Source organism: Coccinella septempunctata, chromosome 1 (genome assembly GCF_907165205.1).
Source record: "Coccinella septempunctata chromosome 1, icCocSept1.1, whole genome shotgun sequence".
In the NCBI taxonomy this organism is placed as follows: Eukaryota; Metazoa; Arthropoda; class Insecta; order Coleoptera; family Coccinellidae; genus Coccinella; species Coccinella septempunctata.
In genome coordinates this window covers 49,150,788-49,171,665 of record NC_058189.1, presented here as the reverse complement: position 1 = coordinate 49,171,665, position 20,878 = coordinate 49,150,788, and the positions used below count along the sequence as shown (strand labels likewise).

General features: G+C 34.1%; 1 protein-coding gene across 1 annotated transcript in view; it reads left to right on the top strand.

The window, feature by feature from the left end:
* Positions 1-20,878, top strand: part of LOC123308810 (GTP cyclohydrolase 1-like) — a 36,298-nt gene that overhangs the window by 12,133 nt on the left and 3,287 nt on the right. The window contains exon 3 of the mRNA XM_044891668.1: positions 20,490-20,772. Within this exon, the coding sequence (XP_044747603.1) occupies positions 20,490-20,772 (283 nt within the window). The remainder of the gene's footprint in view (positions 1-20,489; positions 20,773-20,878) is intronic.

Below are 20,878 nucleotides of genomic sequence, written 5' to 3'. Positions count from 1 at the left end.
ACACATTATTGCTCACCTCAGATTTTAAAGCAAATTTTTTTGTATGCAGTTAGAGAAGAAATCTATGAGTTCAAGTCCCAAACTTGGCAAACTTTCAATATGAACGATATAATTTTTCGAAAAATGTGTGGATGGAAATAAAACTGAATAATTTTAAGGTTAGGTTAGGTTAGATTGTTAGGACAGTGAAAAAATAATTCACGTGAAAATTTAATTTGTAGGCAATTATATTTAGTTATTTAAAAGTTGAACATGACTATGACTTAATGCTTTGTGAAAACATTATGATATCTTATATTTGGATGAAATTTTCTAGAATCTTGAACCAAAACTTTCAAATTTCTAGTTTCCTCAGATATAAACTTGTACAATGGATTTTTTCCCCACTGCTGCAAAAAATTGTCAATCAAATCCGAGGAGGAACCACGGTTTTGCCTTAGAATGACTCGATTCTCTTTCCATTATTTTAAATTCGAATTTCCAAAAATTTCACCATGGTCAAATTCAAATGCATTTGAAATCTGAGTTTGAATTATGAGAAACATAGAATCAACACAAAAAACTATTGATATTCTGTAGTTTTGACTGATGTAACCTAGAAAAATCCATCGAAATATATTGGAAAAATCCAATTTTCTAAAATTAATATCTCCTTGACTACTAGTTTGTCGGAGTTTATATTGATACTAATCGATTTCTTATGAAAAACTGCAGGCTTAAAAAAATTACGAACAAAATCGATCACTCTACCCAAAGTAGGTAAAGTTCTACCAGTATTTTTATTATCTATTCAGTAATGTATTTTATTAATTGACATCTCATTGCACAACCATTCTAATGGTTCTCACATTCAATCCATATTCATCGATGGATTTATGTCATTCATTGATCAAACTATTTTTCATCTTCTGTTCGATGCAGGTGTCAATATTAAATCAACTAGTGAAATATTCGAGATAAGCGCATAATAAGTTTGATTTTTTTTTCATTTGATAACCCTCATTATTAAATAAACCAATTCATTTGCACCGACTATTTAAGCTAGGCTTAATTAAGGCCTAACGTTATTTCAGTGATTGTTATGGTACTACTTCTATAGAAATCGAAGAAATAAGTGAGCATTATGGCAATAATGAAATAATTAAAATCTTAAACCACGTTTATACATAAAATTTCTATGATTCAATCATTGTTTACCTACTGAGAGGGTGTAACCGGCAATTAATAAACGTCTTAAATTACCTATTAAAACTGAGAGCTCAGAAGGATCAAAATCGGGAAAAACGCAGATGGAATCAAACTTTCTATGACCATGACGAAGGTGATTAAAATTAACGATTTTTTCGTAAAATCGAAAATATATGATAGGTAGTGAAGAAAGAATACGTAGGTAAGATGAAGACAGTAAATATGTATTAATTCAGTTTCCATTAACATCGTTATCACTACAACGATATCTATAATCTGAGAGGTATACAGAATTCCATTCTGTATACCTCTGTGTTAGCCTTTTACATTACGTTTTTTTCAGAACTCTCAACAGAATTTCTTCGATGATTATTTTTATCTCTGACGAAGAAAACCCCATTTCTTATGTCATATCAGTAAAGAATCATAGGCTCACTGAATAAAATCACAAAATTTCCCTCAGAATCGTTTTATTATACAGGGTTAGAACTATTTAGAGGCTGGCTATAGGAATATCGAAAACCGTTAAAAATAAAGGGTGGCCTAAATTACAAAAAAGTAGTACACCAGTATAATCGCTATATAGGATTATGACTACACACCGAATTTCGTGTGGTTATCTCCAAAAACAAATGAGTTATGAAGAAAAAATGATAATCTTGATTTTCAGTTTTTTCGAGATATCTCAAGAACTGTTTACATCCACCCACTCATCCTTGAATAACGCAACTTTTTCGTAATTCAAGCTACCCTGTATTTCTAACGGTTTTCGATATCCCTGTAGTCCCCCTCTGAATAGATCTAACTTTGTATATGATTAAAAAACATTTATACATCAACCATAAGGTTTTTCACAAACGTTAATTCTTCTTCTAATTATACTTTAGAAATAATTTTATTCATTTCAAAAAATATCCAAGGCTACTCTTTAAAACTTTTTCACTTTTGCCAAATCTGAAAATTGCAAAAAATTGCACAACAGTGTTCAACAATTTCCAAATTATTGGTAACACTCATTGAGGGTGAGAATATTGAACTGAATATCACACTACGTAGTCTCATGAGATACGTCTATATAAATTTTAATTTCTAACGTGAGTTATGAATTTTTCATAAGAATGATTTTCAAGTTCTAGATGTTCATTAAATGATTCAATAGGAATGTGCTTTTTCATTATCTGCGACTCATTTATTTCAGAAAGTTACGCAACAAAAAATGAAAATTCGTGTTTCGAGAAATTAACAGAAAAAATCCCTGCAGATACATCGAGGATATACCTATTTTACTGATAGTCCTGGAAATAAGATGATGCATTTCGGTTCAACAATGCTCCTAGCTCTAGCTCGATAGTTGTTGCAACAGATTTGGACTTGTTAGATATTATGGAATGGGAATATTATGACCTAGTCATTTTAATGTGGGAAATAAATTTTTTTTCGTAAGTTTTGAATGAATAAATGAAAAAACACAACAATGCACAAATTTCCATTATTTCAAATTCTTAAATTAAAATCACGTAAAATTTTGAAATTGAAATTACCTCGACATGAATCAAATGTTGATGATAGGTTCGCAGGTTATTAGGTCACTGATGTCAGGGGGATGACATCAATTGGACCACTTGTCCTGGAGTGTCATTATAATCGGAAAATCAACGATTTATGAACCCCTGAAGTCTGTCCATGTCATCACCATGGAAACTGATTCTTGTCTCTTGTGTCGACTCGTCAGGCTTTATCGTTCGTTAACGATATTTTCCGCCTCCATCAATCGTGTTGCAGAAGTTCTCGTCTACTGTCTCCATTTGGGAATAAGCGAAACTTTACGCATCTTTTGATTCAATTAGTTACCTTAACTCTGAATGTGATTTCCGAAATAACTCTTTCGGAGGGAGCTGAATTTTCTGTAAACTAAACTATAAATTTCCTCCAGTTAAAAAGATTATGTTTTCCATCACTCTTTTTCTTACTGCAATCATGCAATGTTGAGAGTCCTCTTGATTTAACAGTTATATCCTCATCGTCTTCCTTTATTATCTTCCCAGAATCCTCAGACACAAAATACTTGTCCGTCATCTTCAACCACAATGTTATAGTCACAAATGATTTCCAACCGAGTAAATTTTCAAGACGTAAAAATTTAAATATTGTCATCGGGTACAAAAAATATAATGGTCATAAGAAATGGAGAAATTCACTAGAAAATTCATAAACAATAAATAACAAATAAAATAATTCGTACAAAAACTCGTCGCAGAAATAACCAACCATTCTCAAATAAGTCCCTACAAGAGCAATAAAAATAATCATTACATGGGTCACATATAAATTGAACAAATCCTCAAGTATTCTAGGGAGCCACGATTACGAAAAAAAGAGATGAGAATCAGAACATAATTTTTTTAATTGTATTTATCTCTTCTATTCTATTGCTATGTCGTTAGTACAAATTAGAAAACCATTGGTAAAATTCGCTACGCTTTTTTGATATTTTGTTTGGGGTGGATTGACAGTATATCTCCAAAGTTTTGACCTTGCGGTTCGTGATTTTTGATAGTTTTAAATACCACAGCTCAATTGTTCAGGTATGTTAAAAAGTGACTCAACTTCGAAATTTAATTGTTTTGAAATTAGAGGTTAAAATCAACGTTCTTGATGCCATTCAACGCAGAAATTAATGCTCAACCACTTTGATAGAAATCATTTTTATCATTATCATTAATATGTTATTTTAGAGGATATTTCAAAAAACTTGTGTTGAAACGAATGTTTGTCAACTTTGATATGTATCTATAAGGAAAACGGTTATTCCAAAATTCATGGATCTGGTCCCATTTGACGCAAAATTTAATGCTCTTCAGTATTCATATAAAAAAATGTATCTAAATTTTCAGTTCTACAGAAGATATATTTAAAAATCCCCTTCAGGAGGAACATTTTAGCCCATTCATCAATGAGTTTTGAACATCCTGAAGAAATTGAACGAACACAATATGAAACACGCGTATGCATTGTGCAAAAGTAATACACGATAAGAAAAAAAAAAGAATTTACATAATATACAACTACAAAAAATAGATAACATACAACAAAAAATAGTTTCATGTAATTTTGAAGTAGATAATTCGGCAATTTTTCTTAAATTGAGGCTTGGAAGTAAAAAAAAGGGAAATAGTGAGGGTTTCAGATTTAGCTCAACTACGAAATTGCTTTTGACAAAAATACCCTGCTTTACCCTGCATATTCTTGAAATTTTCAGTGAGTCTTTAAATGAAGTCAAATATTCAAAATCACCACTTCTGAATGAAATTCAGTAAATAACATAGATAAAATAGTTATACCTATTATACCTCACAATATGAAAAAAGAAAAGTTTTCGAGCAAAATTTAATAAACAATTCACAACTGAGAGACAGATTTTGGATAAACATAAAAAAGTTCTAAAAAAATGGCGTTTATGATGAGTTGATCTACTTTCATTGGTTACACAATCTTCACTTTGTGCCCAACGCAAGTTGTAATTCTTGCTGTGAGATGGGAGCTCAAGTAACTAATAAGTTAGAAGACTATAAGTAATCCTACGATAATTTCAAAAATATAATAGATTTGTGGAAGATGGGAAAGTTTTAGTGGTAATAATAATGGTAATCTGTAATAAAGCTCTTACTGCAACTTCAACAAAGAGTTGAAAAAAATCTATGCATTTTTTGAAACCGTTATCTTGTTTGAAACACACATTATAATTTTTCAAACTTGAAGAAATGATATGTCATGAACTTTCTGCAAACTGAAAATATTCCCAAGATAAACAGAAGTAAATAGCATCGAAGTCCAACCCTGTAAAAAATTAAATAGCCTGTTGGATATTGTGAACTTTTATCGTTTGGTGATTAATCGTTTTTATAAATCAGCTTCAGTTATTGTTCGAAATCCAAAGGAGTTGATTATATCAGGACAAATATTCTTTGTTTCGATTCGTTCGGAGACTTAAATAATGATGTATGTATATGTGTATTTATATTAGGCTAAAGATTTCTCATGCTAACTTCAATTCATTGCTTTCATCGTTTTTTCGTTAGTCATGAGATTGTCTTCTTAGAGAATTTTTCATGAAATTATGATTTCAATCATAAAAAAGTCCTATAGAATTCAATGCAGCATGACTACCAAATCAACACCCGACGTCATTTTTTTAATAGTGCGTTCATAATATTATACTATGAAAATGGTACAAGTTGTTGTAGCTATCTGACAACCCATCACAGAAAAAATCGCTCCAAGAGTTCGGAAGTCTTTGACGATTATTCGACATACAAATTTCGTATCGCTCATATGTTTGAGCTTGCTAATCGCATAGGTAGGTATGCATTCCGAACTTAACCTCCCTTAATATATCAAGACATTACATCATAATATGTCGATAATCTTAAATGCGTTCTTGATCAGCAGTGCAAGCATATTCATTGGCAAAATGCGAAGGTGGAGGATATTACTGCATTATGTTTTTCCTGATTGATATTACTTTTCGTCTTTCAAGGTCTACCTGAGTCTAATCATGCAACATAGGCGTGTATGGTGCAATATCTTTTATAAATAATGATATGTTGTTGAAACGAATCGAACTGATCATTACATAGTTACCATATCAAGTTATTTCCCGAAAAGGTATAATTCACCTAAATTGGTTCTCATGAAATTGGAGGATTCAATTTTCAATGATAAATCTCGGAAGGGAAACCGAATTTTTTAAAGTATTAATTTCTACAATGTTTAAACATTTGGTTCCGAAATTTTTCCTCTTTATTGGTACGACATAAATATTATAGTTCTGGTACATTATTGCACTGAGATAAAAATATGCTATCAATATGTGGACAGTTCTAGGTACTAATAAGATTTCTTGTATTAGCAATTCCATTGGTGAAACTGTATTTAGATCTCTTGGAATTATTTAAGGGAGTTCAAAATATACACTCAGTAGGCACTATACCCCATTCACATTCATTTTAGCAGTCGGTTGGCCACGAAATAATTTTTTGTAACTAGAACGGAGTAAGGTTGGCACTCATGAAATTTCGCTAATGTCATAACGCCGTTGCCACAACTAATATCAATTTTTATTACGAAAATGCCGAAATTGATTGAAAAAAGAGACAGGAATTCGGAAGTGCTATTTAGAATTCATGTGCGCTCATTCAAATAGTTATACCCTGATATTCTAAAATCCACAATACGTCAGACGGTAGCGAACATATTCAATGTAAGAGAATTTATATAATGTTTCATCTGAATCTAAACGACTTATATTTCAGCTGAATATTTCCACAATCAGAAAGATTGTGAATGACAAAGAATTTCCTTCTATCGGGAGACCCAAAAAAGAGGTGGCATTTGAGAATTTTATGTTTGAGTGAATTAATGCGGAAAGTTTACTACAGGGTTTTCGATGAAATTCATCGTATAATAAGTTCCCGAAAATTGATTTTTCTATTTTTCATTTGACTTGTCCTATACATTGTAAATGTCTCAAGGTACCAATAAATACCTAATTATTATTATTATATCAATGTATTAAGTTGAAAAGCCACAAATACGCGCCAGTTGTCCTGCTAATTGTTTATTCATGTGAAATTTTTGTTCAAAGGTAAAGTTCATCTTGACTTGAAACTTCCTTTAATTCCTTTTACTTATATTGCTGCAAGATGATTTTTGTTGAATATGCATTTCATCTTCGGGTTAATATTTTTGAAATCTACAACTGATGTAACGTATTCAAACTTTAGCCAAAGAAGATAACGAACATTAACTCTCCTCAAGCTAGTGCATATTATGATGTTATACTGATCTCTTGTATTTCCCATGCAAATAACTGGATTTGGCATGCCTTCAATCAGTTTGTATAAAATTCAATTATGTTCGTCACATATTTTCCGAAGAGATTCGACATTGTGATAAAATACGTAATAACAGAAACTTTTACGTAGAACGGGCAACATAGCGTTGATTTAAAACCCAAAAATGTTTTGACAAGCGTCATAACCCCAAATTTTCGTACTATACAGAGTGACATGTGTCAAATTAAATTTCCATGGCCAACCTAGTGCTAAAATAATTGTGAATGGAGTATAGTTTTTCCAATAGAAATCGCTATTAAACTGTTTAATACCTAAACATTATACGACACGTCTATGACATGAATTAGACAGGTTGTTCTCATACAATTGGAGTTGAGGGATTCTGAGTGATATATCCTAAAAACAGGCTTTCCCCAAACAGAAATTGATAGGTGTTCGTGAAAAACAACACTGTTATAGTCCTGTTCGTGAAGGATGTATAAAGTAAGGGTACCCTGTATGATTCATAAGATTACAGGATAAATAAGAGTTCTTTTTTCATCTCAGCATTCAATTTTGATAGAACATGGAGGGACTATCAGTTCTGAGTGTATTGGCATATGATGAAATGTGAATCTCTCCTTCTCATATCTCTTGATTCTCTTGGGTTTTATCCTTCATTTCCCCTGGGGACTGATTATTCTGTCGCTATTTGAGATGAATCGATGCTCCACAATCCGTATTGTTCTCTATAGATATAAAATACCTCTTTAGAGTTGAAAGTATCAAGAAATGTTACCGTATCCTAAGTCTTGCTCAATCAGAAGGATTGTTCTGTTATATGTATCTGCAGTAGCTGTTTTCAGATGTGTTTTCAGTTGTTCCCAAGCTTCTCAACATTTAAACAAACGAGAAGACAGTGGAAACTGTTTAATCTTCTGTATTGAAAATATCGATATAGATTGCAGAACTTTCGTATTCATCTTCATAAATAACAGATTTCATGAAAGCTTTTCCAGTAACTATCCCTGACTTTTCAAGGAATTGTACTCAGAACTACAAGATGAAGTACTGAACTTGTATGCGCATAAATTAAGGATGATTTCTTTTCAAAAAAGAAGGTCCTGTAAACAACTGTTCTTAGGTTTTCTCTGGAAAGTTATGCACTCTTCCAAAAATAACATTTTTTGTCCTATAAAACGCCTACCCATGAATATTTTTCTAGTTTGTTTGAAACATACAATCCCCATTTCATTTTCCATTCGAGAAAAAACAACTAAATTTCAGAATTTGGTAATATTTTTGAAGAGAACGAATTTCTGTCAATTATTTTTAAATCCTGCGTTGTTTATGTAGAAGCAAACGAATCTCAGCAAAAAAAATAAAATTCCTACCCGTGCATGAACGTATAGAAGAATCTAAAAGATATTTACCAAGCATTCTTCGCTAAAATTAGTCTTCCGATATCTTTCAAAATGATTGTGGCATTTTTCAACTTGAAATCAATGTTTCGCTTCTTTCAACTTCTCATATTAAGCATGTACCATTGGCACGACCATACATAAAATGCTTATCGGCCATTTGAGTGTTAATATAACTACATATCCATATTAACTATTTGAGAGGCACGACACGATTACACTTACAAACACCGCACAAAAAAATCAAAAACGACTTCACACCGTTTAAGAATTGTTCGATTCACAATATGTATTTCCTATACTTATTTGTTTTTATCCTATATTACAATATACTTAAGTTTGTTCACATTATTGTAGTTTTGCTTGTACTTTTCATTTGACATTCGACAAAATAGTAATGATCGATAATAATAATTGATGAATATAAACTATTCCAAAACTTTTGATGACAGTCACAATGTCATACAACTTGGAAAATAAATTCGAATGAAATTTGAGTATCACGTGCTCTCAATAGAATAGAATAAATGCCAGAGATTTTTATTGCAAACTGATTTTGGAGCAAGCTTAATCTCAGACTGAACCCACTTTTCTATCAATTAGGGTAAATCTTCCCAATCATTTTCATTACAAGTTACACAATACAGAATGGGCCATCGAAAACGAATATTTATCGGAAAATTTTATGAACTGATTTCTCCATGAAAAAAACAGAAATACATAGTCATTTGCATTTCAACTATTTCTGTATTTTTCATGCAGAAATTAGTTCATAAAATTTTCCGGTTTATCAGTTAGGAGTTATTAGGAACAATATTTTTCCTACTAGCGCAGTAAAAAGCTTTAGGTATACAACTAATTCTTCCTCATCTTAAATTATACTTAAGTCGTCTTATTTTGCTGTAAGAAATACGTGATAGATTTTCATGGAACATAGTATAATCGGATCGGAATATTCATCAAATTTTTTTTGTGAATTCCGCAATTCAAGCAACACGTGAACCAAAAACAATTCCAATCAACCATAAATACAGCAATATTGGTATCATTAACATTTTAATGATTAGAAGAGATAAGTGAAAAAATTCATTTTACATTTAAGTCCAAGATCGTTCATGGCAACATTTATGGGTCAAGGTTCTATAGCCGAGATGTTGATAATCGAATCAAATGCTGCATCAATTCGATATTCGGCTGCGTTGATCGACCTACCTTGAATTTTTTCACGGCTTTCAATCATCTCGAATATTATACCAAACACGAGGATTGTTTATATTTATAACTATATGGTTAGAATTGTATATGTTCAAGGATAAGGTCAGTGAATTGAAATTTTCGTCAGTTAACATTCCAGTGTTCGAATGCCAAAATATGAATTGGGTCAATATTTTTTCTTATCTTTAATTATCGATTCGAGATTGGTGTCCTTTATAATGAACTTGCGGTGCACCTTTCATCTCTTGTAGTTCAACATTAAATGAATATTGAATGACTTATTCCATTTCCTATGTGGGTAATATTTACCTCTGAATACAACAGAAATGATCCCTTTTAGAAGTACAACTAAATTTTCTCATACCTTAACAACAATGGTATTGGCAATAGAATTTCTTATAACTAAACGAAAGATATTCTTTTGATAATTGATGAATAATTATTCCCTTCAACTGCTCCAAGAAGAAGGAAATAATACCGGAAATCCAATTGTAGTACTTTCTGAATATAATTAATGAAACAATTGTACCCATATGAAGTAAAGAAGCCAATTTCAATTAATTTGATAGGAAGTCCTATATCAAGGTTTCGCTTTTTCCTTTTATGAACGTTCGCCATTAAACCGAGGAAAAACTCCAATTTTAAAAAACCTTTCAATGATACTCCTTATATTGTCTGAATGATCATTCAGATATTGAGATATTTGGCACATTGTTATCTTCATTTTCCATACTCTTCTGTTTATTCTAGTGAAATTGTAAAATGGTCGTTTATAATAGAAAATTTATAATAAAAGCTGTCTCATCTTGTCCTTAGACATCGCAAAATTGATTTTCATCTTGTGGAAGTAAAAATAACAATTTTTGAATTTCAATATAATTGCAATTATTTTTCAAAATAAAAAAATAGAACTATTCAGACCTAGTTAACATTAAGTGAAGAGAAGGCAGATTTAACCATTTTTGGTTAAAGTACTCGCGAGCCACGAGTACTAGTAGTGTGGACCTGCATTAAGGTTGAACGCTAGAGAAGTGAAGATACGAGGATATATTGAAAAATTCTTAGCCTACTATAGAACCAAAAAAAATTTCAATGTCAAAATATTCTATTACTCAACATATTCTCCTCTTAATTGGATACATTCATTACAGCGAACCTGCAACGTCTCTAGACCTTTCAAAAAAAAATTTTTCTTCTTGCTCTGCGAACCAGACCTCCACAGCTTTTATTACCTCCTCGTTGGAAGAAAATTTACGACCTTTTAAATCTTTTTTTTTCAATTGAGCAAAGAGATGATAGTCGGATGGAGCCAAATCTGGTGAATAAGGGGGATGTTCTAGTAATTCAAACCCTAAATCACGAATTTTTTGCATGGCAATATGAGATTTGTATGCAGGGTCGTTGTACTGCAAAAACAAAACACCTTTGGATAGCTAGAGTAGAGTGGTCAGTAATGTCGAATAGTATTCTCCGGTTATTGTTCTACTCTTATCCGTAAAATCAATCATGACTACTCCATAGCAATCCCAAAAAACTAGTAGTAGATTTTTGGACACGAAACTTCTTAGGTCTTGGAGAACCAGAGTGTCGCCATTCCATCGATTGTTGCTTTGTTTCTGGATCGTAGAAATTTACCCAAGTCTCATCCATAGTAACAATTCGGTTGGAGAAGTCTACATCGTTTTCAAATCGAGCACAGATCGAACGCGATGCTTCTACCCTTGCACGCTTTTGGTCACCATTTGGGGATCCATTTTGCAGCAATTTTTCTCATGTCCAAATTGACGTGAACTATATGATGAACGCGTTCGTATGAAATATTCAGTGCTTCAGATATCCGTTTTATCCCAATTCGACGGTCTTATAAAATCATGTCATGAACTGCATCGATATTTTCGGGGACTGACACAGAAACTGGCCTTCCCGATCGGTCATCATCTTCAATGGAAAATTAACCTCTTTTGAAGCTTGCAGTCCAGTTTTTCACGGTCGCATACGAAGGACATTGATCACCAAAGGTATTAAGCATATCTTCGTAAATGTGCTTACCTCTTAACCCTTTTAAATGCAGGTACTTGATAATGGCTCGATACTCCAATTTTTCGATTTTTACGATTTCGGTGGACATCCTCTTTCTTTTAATTTATTGCTTAACTCTGCTTTTCTTTTTTGACCTCAAACTTGACACTGACACTTCTAATGAGTTATTGTTCGTTGCTATGGTAACACAATATTTTTTTATGCATGGAACTAGTCTAGATATCAATACATCCTCGTAATTTGTCATACACTATCGAATAATAAATTCTCGTTTTTAATGGGAAAAAAATTGTTTGATTAGTTATGTTCAGTGTATTTTCTTTCCATTACTGTCTTCATAATATAGGTACAGAAGGCGACATAGAACGTTGAAAACTCTTTTTTTTTCCTTCATTGTTCTATTCGACGACGGCTCCGAACCTATATGATATTCGTTGAATTTGTTATTCATATTCACTATAAAAAAGCATCGACATAATATTTGTGGAAAACTATCGTCATTTGAATGATTTGAATTATATATTTTACAGCATTTATCACTTATTCATGAGATATTTTTCGTTCAGTAAGAGAGTATTTTGCATAAACAGAGCAAAAAATTCATCAAGGGGATTACTAATAAGACTATAATAACACCACTAGTGCACCAATATGACACAGAGAGCCTACCAAAGGCCAAACTACTAGCACTACCAATTTATGAACATCTAATATCATTGGAATAACTTTTTTTTCATACAATGGATACAATTAATAAATTATAAATGTAATTGACAATAAGACTTCGGTCGATAGCCATTTGATGATTTTTTATTATCAATAAAGTCAATTTCTCTCTCTCTCTACTTTGCATATATTGTTGTACTATAAAATTTGCACAGTACTTAGCCTATTACATATTCTCTGGAAATAAAATCAGAACAGCTGAAACTTCTCGAAATTCCCCTACAAATAGGTACATCCACTATTCGATACGGAATACTGATAGCCATTAGCTCTTTCAACTCCAGATTTCCATCGATTATTTTAGTGTTTAATCGGAATTCTGTTTCAAAGACATAATTTTTATGGGAGCTTTTAAACTACGTTAACACATGATATACGATGATGGAATACTAAACCTCATCTATAAATTCACCATCAACATAAAACAGCCGTAGGAATAGGTTATACGGGATATATCCATTTTAGGAGATGGCCTATTTATTTTCCAGAAATGAATAATGCATTCGCTTCCTCAGAATGAACCGAATTGTGTTTCCTACGTTTGCTTATCATCTTGGAAGGTACCTACACACTCATCTTTATTAGTTCTTCTAGAAATAATTTCGAATGCAAATCTCTAGTCGAGAAATTTTATTGTTATACCTATGATCGTTTGATTGAAAATATCTGGAAAAGTGGAGTTTGGTGTGAATTATATTGCAGATTATCAATCATCTATTTCCATTCGTAGATTGGTTCAAGAATATGGTTTTTGAAAAAGGCCTGCATTTATTTCATGAGTTATAACTAATTAGTCCGTTTTGCATGAATTCACACAAGGTACTAGTCATTGATTTACAAATAATTACACACTTGAATTTTTTAATGATCCTTAGATTTGTGTTTTCACACCTCAATTGCCCGTATATCCCAACCTAATGAGGAAAACATTCAACAGTGAAGAAAACCCCAGAATGAATGTGTCTAAAGCATTTGCGGAAATTCTGACTCGTCCAGCATAACAAGAAGTTTGTGGTAATCTTCTGCATGGAAGTATAGAATATACAGTGGAAAATTTCCGATTTTTTGAAGGTCGATTATCATTAAGTAATAACATTTCTACCAATAGTTTGAGCTAGGAGAGAAGAATCTTCCTGCTTATACAAAGCAATGTTGATAGTTGTTACGAATAAAAAGTTGTCTTACTCAAATGACATAAATGTAGATCAACCCAAACGATTCACAATAGCCTTCGCGAAAGAGGGTTCATGAGTTATATCATCTGAAACTGAGAAAATAACAAATGAGGAGTCCGGGAGAGTTTAACCTTTCTTCACTCTGAAGCCACTTGCTGTAAATAGTAGCAACTCATTTTTTGCGTGAAGATATCATGCCCAAATAGGTTACGATAGATAATAGTAGAGAGATGGTGAGATGAACATTTTGAGTACAGCAATTCTTTTTTTAGTAACCGAAAATTGGCTTATGTCTCTCTTACCCACGGCAGAGTTGAACAGGGAGGCGAGAGAGACTTGACCATAAGTTTGTTTATAAGGAAAAACATTGAAAGAAAACAACTTCCAATGACCGACGATTGTCTATGTCAAGGTTTTCATTATCAGATGTATCAACGTATGAAATACATATTTTCTATTTCAGAGTCACGCTAACTTAATTCCCAGATGTTTTTTACTTTTTTGAATCTTTGTATATTTTTTTATATTTTTATTTCTATCATTCAATTTTTTTTAAGCAAACTATTATCTAAGCTCAGTGCGGGAAACTTGGACCACTGATTATGTCTCCCGACCATAGCATGGGTCAAGTCTACCGCACTCCCTTTTATTCTATTCAACATATGTTTTCTTGAAACTTTTACAACTATTAGTAAAAAGGCTCATTGTTTGTAAAACAATATTAATCAATCAAAGCAATGAAACTGAATAACACCACGCACATATTGAACCGTTCAGGTTCAGACAGTGTAACAAAAAAAAATTATTCAATTTCTTACTTCCTAACAACAAAATCACGTTCAACCCCCCCTCTCCCGAACTGTTCTAATGGCGTCCAAAATGGAGCCGCCACTAGTTGTGCCTTGTTACCAAAAATTATAGAGTTAGGTTAGGTCTAACTCTATAATCTTTGCCTTGTTACGAGAATGTCGCAAGCTATTTACAATACCGGTAGCGCGAAATTTGAATTGCAATATTTAAGGTGGTTCAAGTCTCCTACCTGAGCAAGTCTCCCGGACTCCACCTACGTGAAGTTAGTACCTTTTGAGCGCTTGTTTAAATCCTTAACCAAAGCGATAACACATCCAGGTATTCAAGTCAGCTATCGTAAGATCGAAGCAATTTGAAAAATGGTACATATGTAGTTATAAAATAACGCATTTTTATGATTTTTGCCTTGCTTTCGGGTTCATAGTAGTGGTCGGGTCTAGGCTGCTCCTCGACTCCTTGATGTCTATCGGGTCCTGTCTCCTCCTCAGCTCCTTGTTGTCTGGTGGATTCTTGATCTCCCCGCACTTCTGGTCAGAGTGTTTCGAAAAATAATATCATTCTAACTACTCATAGAATGGTGCCTGTAGAATGTAATAGAGCAAGATCCCAGAGCGACCAGACATAACTTATTTTCACACAGATGAAACTGTAGGATCTCAGTAGAGTCTCATGTGCTTTGAATAACTGCGCACTTGTGGAGCTTGCCTCGTGACACCAGGGAAGATACTAGGTGGCAAAGGGTAACTAAAGATAAGTTTTACTTAACTGTGATTATTGTTTATTACTGTACTTCACAGAATAAACTATGACTTTAGCCTTGCGGCTTTCACAGTCCTCTCCAGAGGAAAATTCACTTATGCCAGATATCTCAGATATCAAAAGGATTAAGCTCTGTTGGAACCCTTTCCAGGTTTTCGGGCTCGTGGTGGTGGTCGGGTCCGGGTCGCTCCTCGGCTCCCTGCCGCCGGTTGGATTCTTGCTAAACTCGCACTTCCTGTCGGGGCAGACGGTGTTCCTCTGCATTCCCCATGTACTTGCGTATAGTTCTCGCCGTTCCCAGCAGTACCGCCTTCTGCATGAATCTATAGATATTTTCGTCCAACTGAAGTTTCCTCGAGTTCTCTAGTAGTTTCTTCGGTATCAGGCCTGTAGATGATATGACAATAGGGATGGTCTTGATATCTTCCAGCTTCCACTGTCTCCTAGTTTGTTCCTCGAGATCTCTGTACTTTGAAATTTTTTCAGTGTGCCTATCTAGAAGATTGTTATTATTTGGAATTGCCACGTCGATGAATAGTGCTCTGTCCTCATCCTTATTGAGCAATATGAGGTCTGGTCTATTGTGGGTTATTTTCCGGTCTGTGAGAACCGTGCGATCCCAGTAGAGCTTGTGATGTTCATTTTCCAATACAGCATCCGGATGGTAATTGTAATAAGGAACCTTTTTCGAACTTAGAAGTTGGTGTTTTAGTGCCAATTCTTGGTGAAGAATCTTGGCAACGGCATCATGTCTATTTTTGTATTCCGTGCCCGCGAACTGACATCCCCCGGTGATATGCTGGATAGTTTCATGTGTCGCACAGCCATAACGACAGTAATCATCCGCCACTGAGGCATTCTTGGCGATATATTCAATGTAGTTCCTTGTTGGAATGACCTGATCCTGGATGGCGAGCATGAAGCCCTCTGTCTCAGGAAACAACCTTCCGGAAGTCAACCAGTAGTTCGACGCAGATATGTCGACGTATTCATGGTTGACCCTGTTCTGGTGCCTTTCATGCAAAGGTTTGCCAATCAGTTTCTGCATTTTACTTTCTGCCGAGTGTTCGACGGTTTCCAAGTGGTCCTGCTGTAGCTTTAACGGTGTAGAACTATCCGCAATACAAACTACTCGATGGAGTTCTGATGAAGCAGCCTTGTTCAGGAAATATTTTCCTTCAATTTCCTGGGACATACGGTTGGACAAATCAACAATTCCTCTACCCCCAAGATGTCGTGGCAGCTCTGTCCGTTCTATTGAGCTTTTGGGGTGATGTTCATTGTGTTTAGTCAGCATCGTCCTTATTTTTCTCTGTGAGGCTGCTAAATCAGTGGTGGTCCAAGAGATGATACCGAATGAGTAGCACAGCGCCGAGCAAGCGTAGGTATTAATAGCTTTTATCAGATTCTTGCTGTTGAGGCCAGTTCTCATTATCCTTCTCTATCTTCGGGTGAACTCCTCCGTTAGTTCTTTCTTCATCTGGCTTTGATTGATTTTTCTTGCCTGTTTTATGCCCAGATACTTGTATGTGTCTCCTTCCTTTAATGCTTATTATTATTATTGGAACAATTTCTCAATTTTCGTTCATTATTCAAAATCTAGAAATGATAGGCCGGCTTTGTTTTCGGACCTGGACTAGTCAGGGAAAAAGAGCTCCAGAATTTGTCGTCCGTTTTCTTCTAGAAGCTATAGTTCTCGGGATTTCCTAAAAAAAAAACTGATTTGTATGTAAATTTCACTTTTCAGTAAATGAATTATTTCACTTCTGAAACGTGCGCGTCGTGAATTCGTGACTTGGTATCCAATCGTGGTCACTACCACTCAATTAGGATTTCCACAAGTAACCAAACCTGACCGTTCCCCGTATGTCATACCTACATGAAAAACGAATTTACCGAACATAATGACCACCTCTTGGAAATCCGTCGTCCTGGAAACGGCGGAAAGCTTTCAACCGGAGCGGCGGAAATGGAAGTCCTCAGATGTACTTTTCATCTTATAAAAGTTTAATTTATTGTTCCGACCTTTCATTGACTCGAAGCCACAGTCTGTTCCAGATTTTCAGGCCGAATGCTTTCTTCCAACCCATCTATGCGAAGATGATGGAACAAAAGATGATTGCCTCATCGCGATTAATCGAAATAAGATCCCTCTTCCTTTGATATGAGCAGGGGCGGATTTATAAATGAGCTAGTTGGGGTTTGAGGAACGACACAGTAGATTTTTCTGTCCGTCGTCAATACCGTCCTCAACTATACTTCATTCACTTTTATTTTAGCACTCGGTTGACCATGGAAATTTGACACATTTCACTCCGTATAGAACGAAAATGTGGGGTTATGACGTATTTTATCACAATGTCGAATCTCTTCGGAAAATATGTGATGAACATAATTGAAGTTTATACAAATTGATTGAAGGCATACCATATCCAGTTATTTGCATGGAAAATACAAGGGATCAGTATAATATCATAATATGCACTAGTTTGAGGAGAGTTAATGTGCGTTATCTTCTTTGAATACGTTACATCAGTTGTAGATTCCAAAAATATTAACCCGAACATGAAATGCATATGATGCAGTGGTTGGGAATGGGTATCTCCCGAAGGAATTAACAGATAATTACAAGAATGTTAAATTCTTCAACAAAAATCATCTTGCATCAATATAAGTAAAAGGAATTAAAGGAAGTTTCAAGTCATGATGAACTTCACCTTTGAACGAAAATTTCACATGAATAAACAATTAACAGGACAACTGGCGCGTATTTGTGGCTGTTGATACATTGATATAATAATAATTAGGCATTTATTGGTAGATACCTTAAGACATTTACAATGTATAGGACAATTCAAATGAAAAATAGAAAAATCAATTTTCGGGAATTTATTCCACGATGACATTCATCGAAAATCCTGTAGTAAACTTTTCGCATTAATTCACTCAAACATAAAATTCTCAAATGCCACCACTTCTTGGGTCTCCCAATAGAAGGAAACTCTTTGTCATCCTCTTCATTCTCAATCTTTCTAATTGTGGAAATATTCAGCTGAAATATAAGTCGTTTAGATTCATTCAGATGAAACATTATATAAATTCTCTTACATTGAATATGTTCGCTACCGTCTGACGTATTGTGGATTTTAGAATATGGGTATAACTATTTGAATGAGCGGACCTGAATTCTAAATAGCACTTCCTGAAACCCTGTCTCTTTTTTCAATCACCTTCGGCATTTCCGTAATAAAAATTGATATTAGTTGTGGCAACGGCGTTATGACATCAACGACATTTCATGAGTGCCAACCTTACACCGCTCTTCTTACAAAAACTTGAGAAAATTATTTCATGGCCAACCGACTGCTAAAATAAATGTGAATGGAGTATAGTGAATGAATTTTTCAAAAAATATCATGTAATTAATTGACTAACGAACTGATGAAGTTGAAATATATTTCTCCAAAATTTATGTTTTCTATATAAATATATATAGCAAACTGTAAAACTGAAATATTCATTCAAATTCAAATAAACTGCTCCACAAAAATTCACTTATTTCGAGATTTTTATTTTTAAAAGTTGCTGCTTATTGGTCATCTGGCATTCATATCTAATGAAAAGATTATAACTAAAAATAATGGAAATTATGACTTACTTGAGCATAAATGATTAAAGTCATACAACTCCTCTGCATATTGTTTATCAGGTTGTTGATATGGCCTTGCTCGATTAGCCTTCAAAGCTGCTTTGAAAGCTTTCTGAACTCTGAATCTTAGATTGTCTGTGAGGATGGCTGACACAAATTACTGTGATGGTTGATCCCAATAGTTGGGGAGCCCACGACGCTAAAATAAGTTCTAAGATGTATGCTCTTTCAGCGGTGGGGAAAGCGTCTGCAGGTTTTCAAAGATGTAAGAAAAAATCGTTAGGTGTACATACTCAAGCGTGAGTCAGATTAAGATACTGTATATGCCCCTCGTGTCTCTGATAATAAATTCATGTTTATCTAGAAGAAAACGGATGACACATTTCGAGCTCTTTTTCGGAGAAACAAAGAATGGTTAAAACCGCAGCCTCCTACGATACTTCGTTTTTGAGTTCGAAAATTTCCAAAAGTTCTTATAAATTTTTTGTCTTTGAAGTTATAAATCTGAAACTTGTCATCCATTTTCTTTTAGCTGCTATAGTTTTCGAGATCCCCTCAGTAGATAACGAATTTTGCCCACCCTGTACATACTCGAGCGTGTGAGTTTTTCATACAGATGTTTAATCTCGGTGTTGCAGACGTTTGACCCATTAATCTGACACTAATCAGGAGGAGTTTTATTAATGTGATAGTTTGAAGATGATAACAATGAATAACAAGTATAAACTTATTTTGTGAAAATCGTATAATCTGTTTTAAGTTCAATTATGGATTTTCATCAAGTATAGGCCACATCAATTCAATATCTTTTGTAAAGGTTATAGTCCAGTAACTAGTTCTGATTTATTGCAGACTTTTTTATGTTGTTGGTCTAATGAATAATCCAAATTTGTGACCTCGAGTGCTGAATGCAACTTTGTCAAAAATCGAAAAAACCTCACAAAAATTGTGTTTTTTTCAAATTTTGGCGATTGTTACCCTGAAGGACTAGTTTTCGAGAAAACTTCTTTAGAACGTTTTTAAAGTAAACTGAATAGGTTCCGAGTTTGAGCCTTCTAAAGTTTATCATTTTTTTCGAATTTCGCAATTTTTTGCCATTCTGTCTTTTTGAACGAATTTTGACCCTGATTATACTGTCGAAGCCCTGTACTTAAACTCGGAACCTATTGTGTCAGTTCTAGTATCATATTGTAGTAAATTTCGTCTACTTTAAAAATGTTCTGAAGAAGTTTTCTCAAAAACTAGTCCTTCAAGCTAATAATGGCCGAAATGAAAAAAAAAACACGATATTTTCGTGGTTTCTTCGACTTTTGACGAAGTTGCGTTCGGCGCTCGAGGTCACAAACTTTTGGAAAAAATCAGTACTACCGGGTTTGACGCATACTACCCCATACTTCCAGGCGACAAAGTTACTGGACTATGTAGCATCAATTAAATCATCTGTTGTTTGAATATTTTGTCTACATTTCTCTATCATCCCTTCCCCGAATTTCTTGTAATTGGTTCGTGATAATATTTTTGTTATTTTATTTTTTGGTTTATAATAGGGTAAACTCATTTATTCCTTGATCATCTTGTGATCTGATGTAGGGGTGTCATAAAACTTCTCCCTCTTAGTTGGTGTTTTAAGATTGTTACAACTATATTGTTTCTAAATCTTATTTCTTTACAGAGGTGCTCAACGGAGCAGTTTTTGACGAAGACACTGACGAAATGGTGGTGGTCAAAGACATCGAAATGTTTTCAATGTGTGAACACCATTTGGTGCCTTTCTACGGCAAGGTATCTATCGGTTATCTTCCGCGAGGAAAAATCTTAGGTCTGAGTAAACTGGCAAGGATTGTAGAAATATATTCGAGAAGGCTTCAGGTGCAGGAAAGGCTAACTAAGCAGATCGCTGTAGCGGTCACGAAGGCGGTGCAGCCAGCTGGAGTAGCCGTAGTAGTGGAAGGAATGTGAGTATCTATCTATTCATTTTTCTACATAGTTGGGGAGCCCACGATGCTGAATCGGGATTTAATCGAGCGATGTATTTTACATACTCTAAACCGTTTTTGAGTT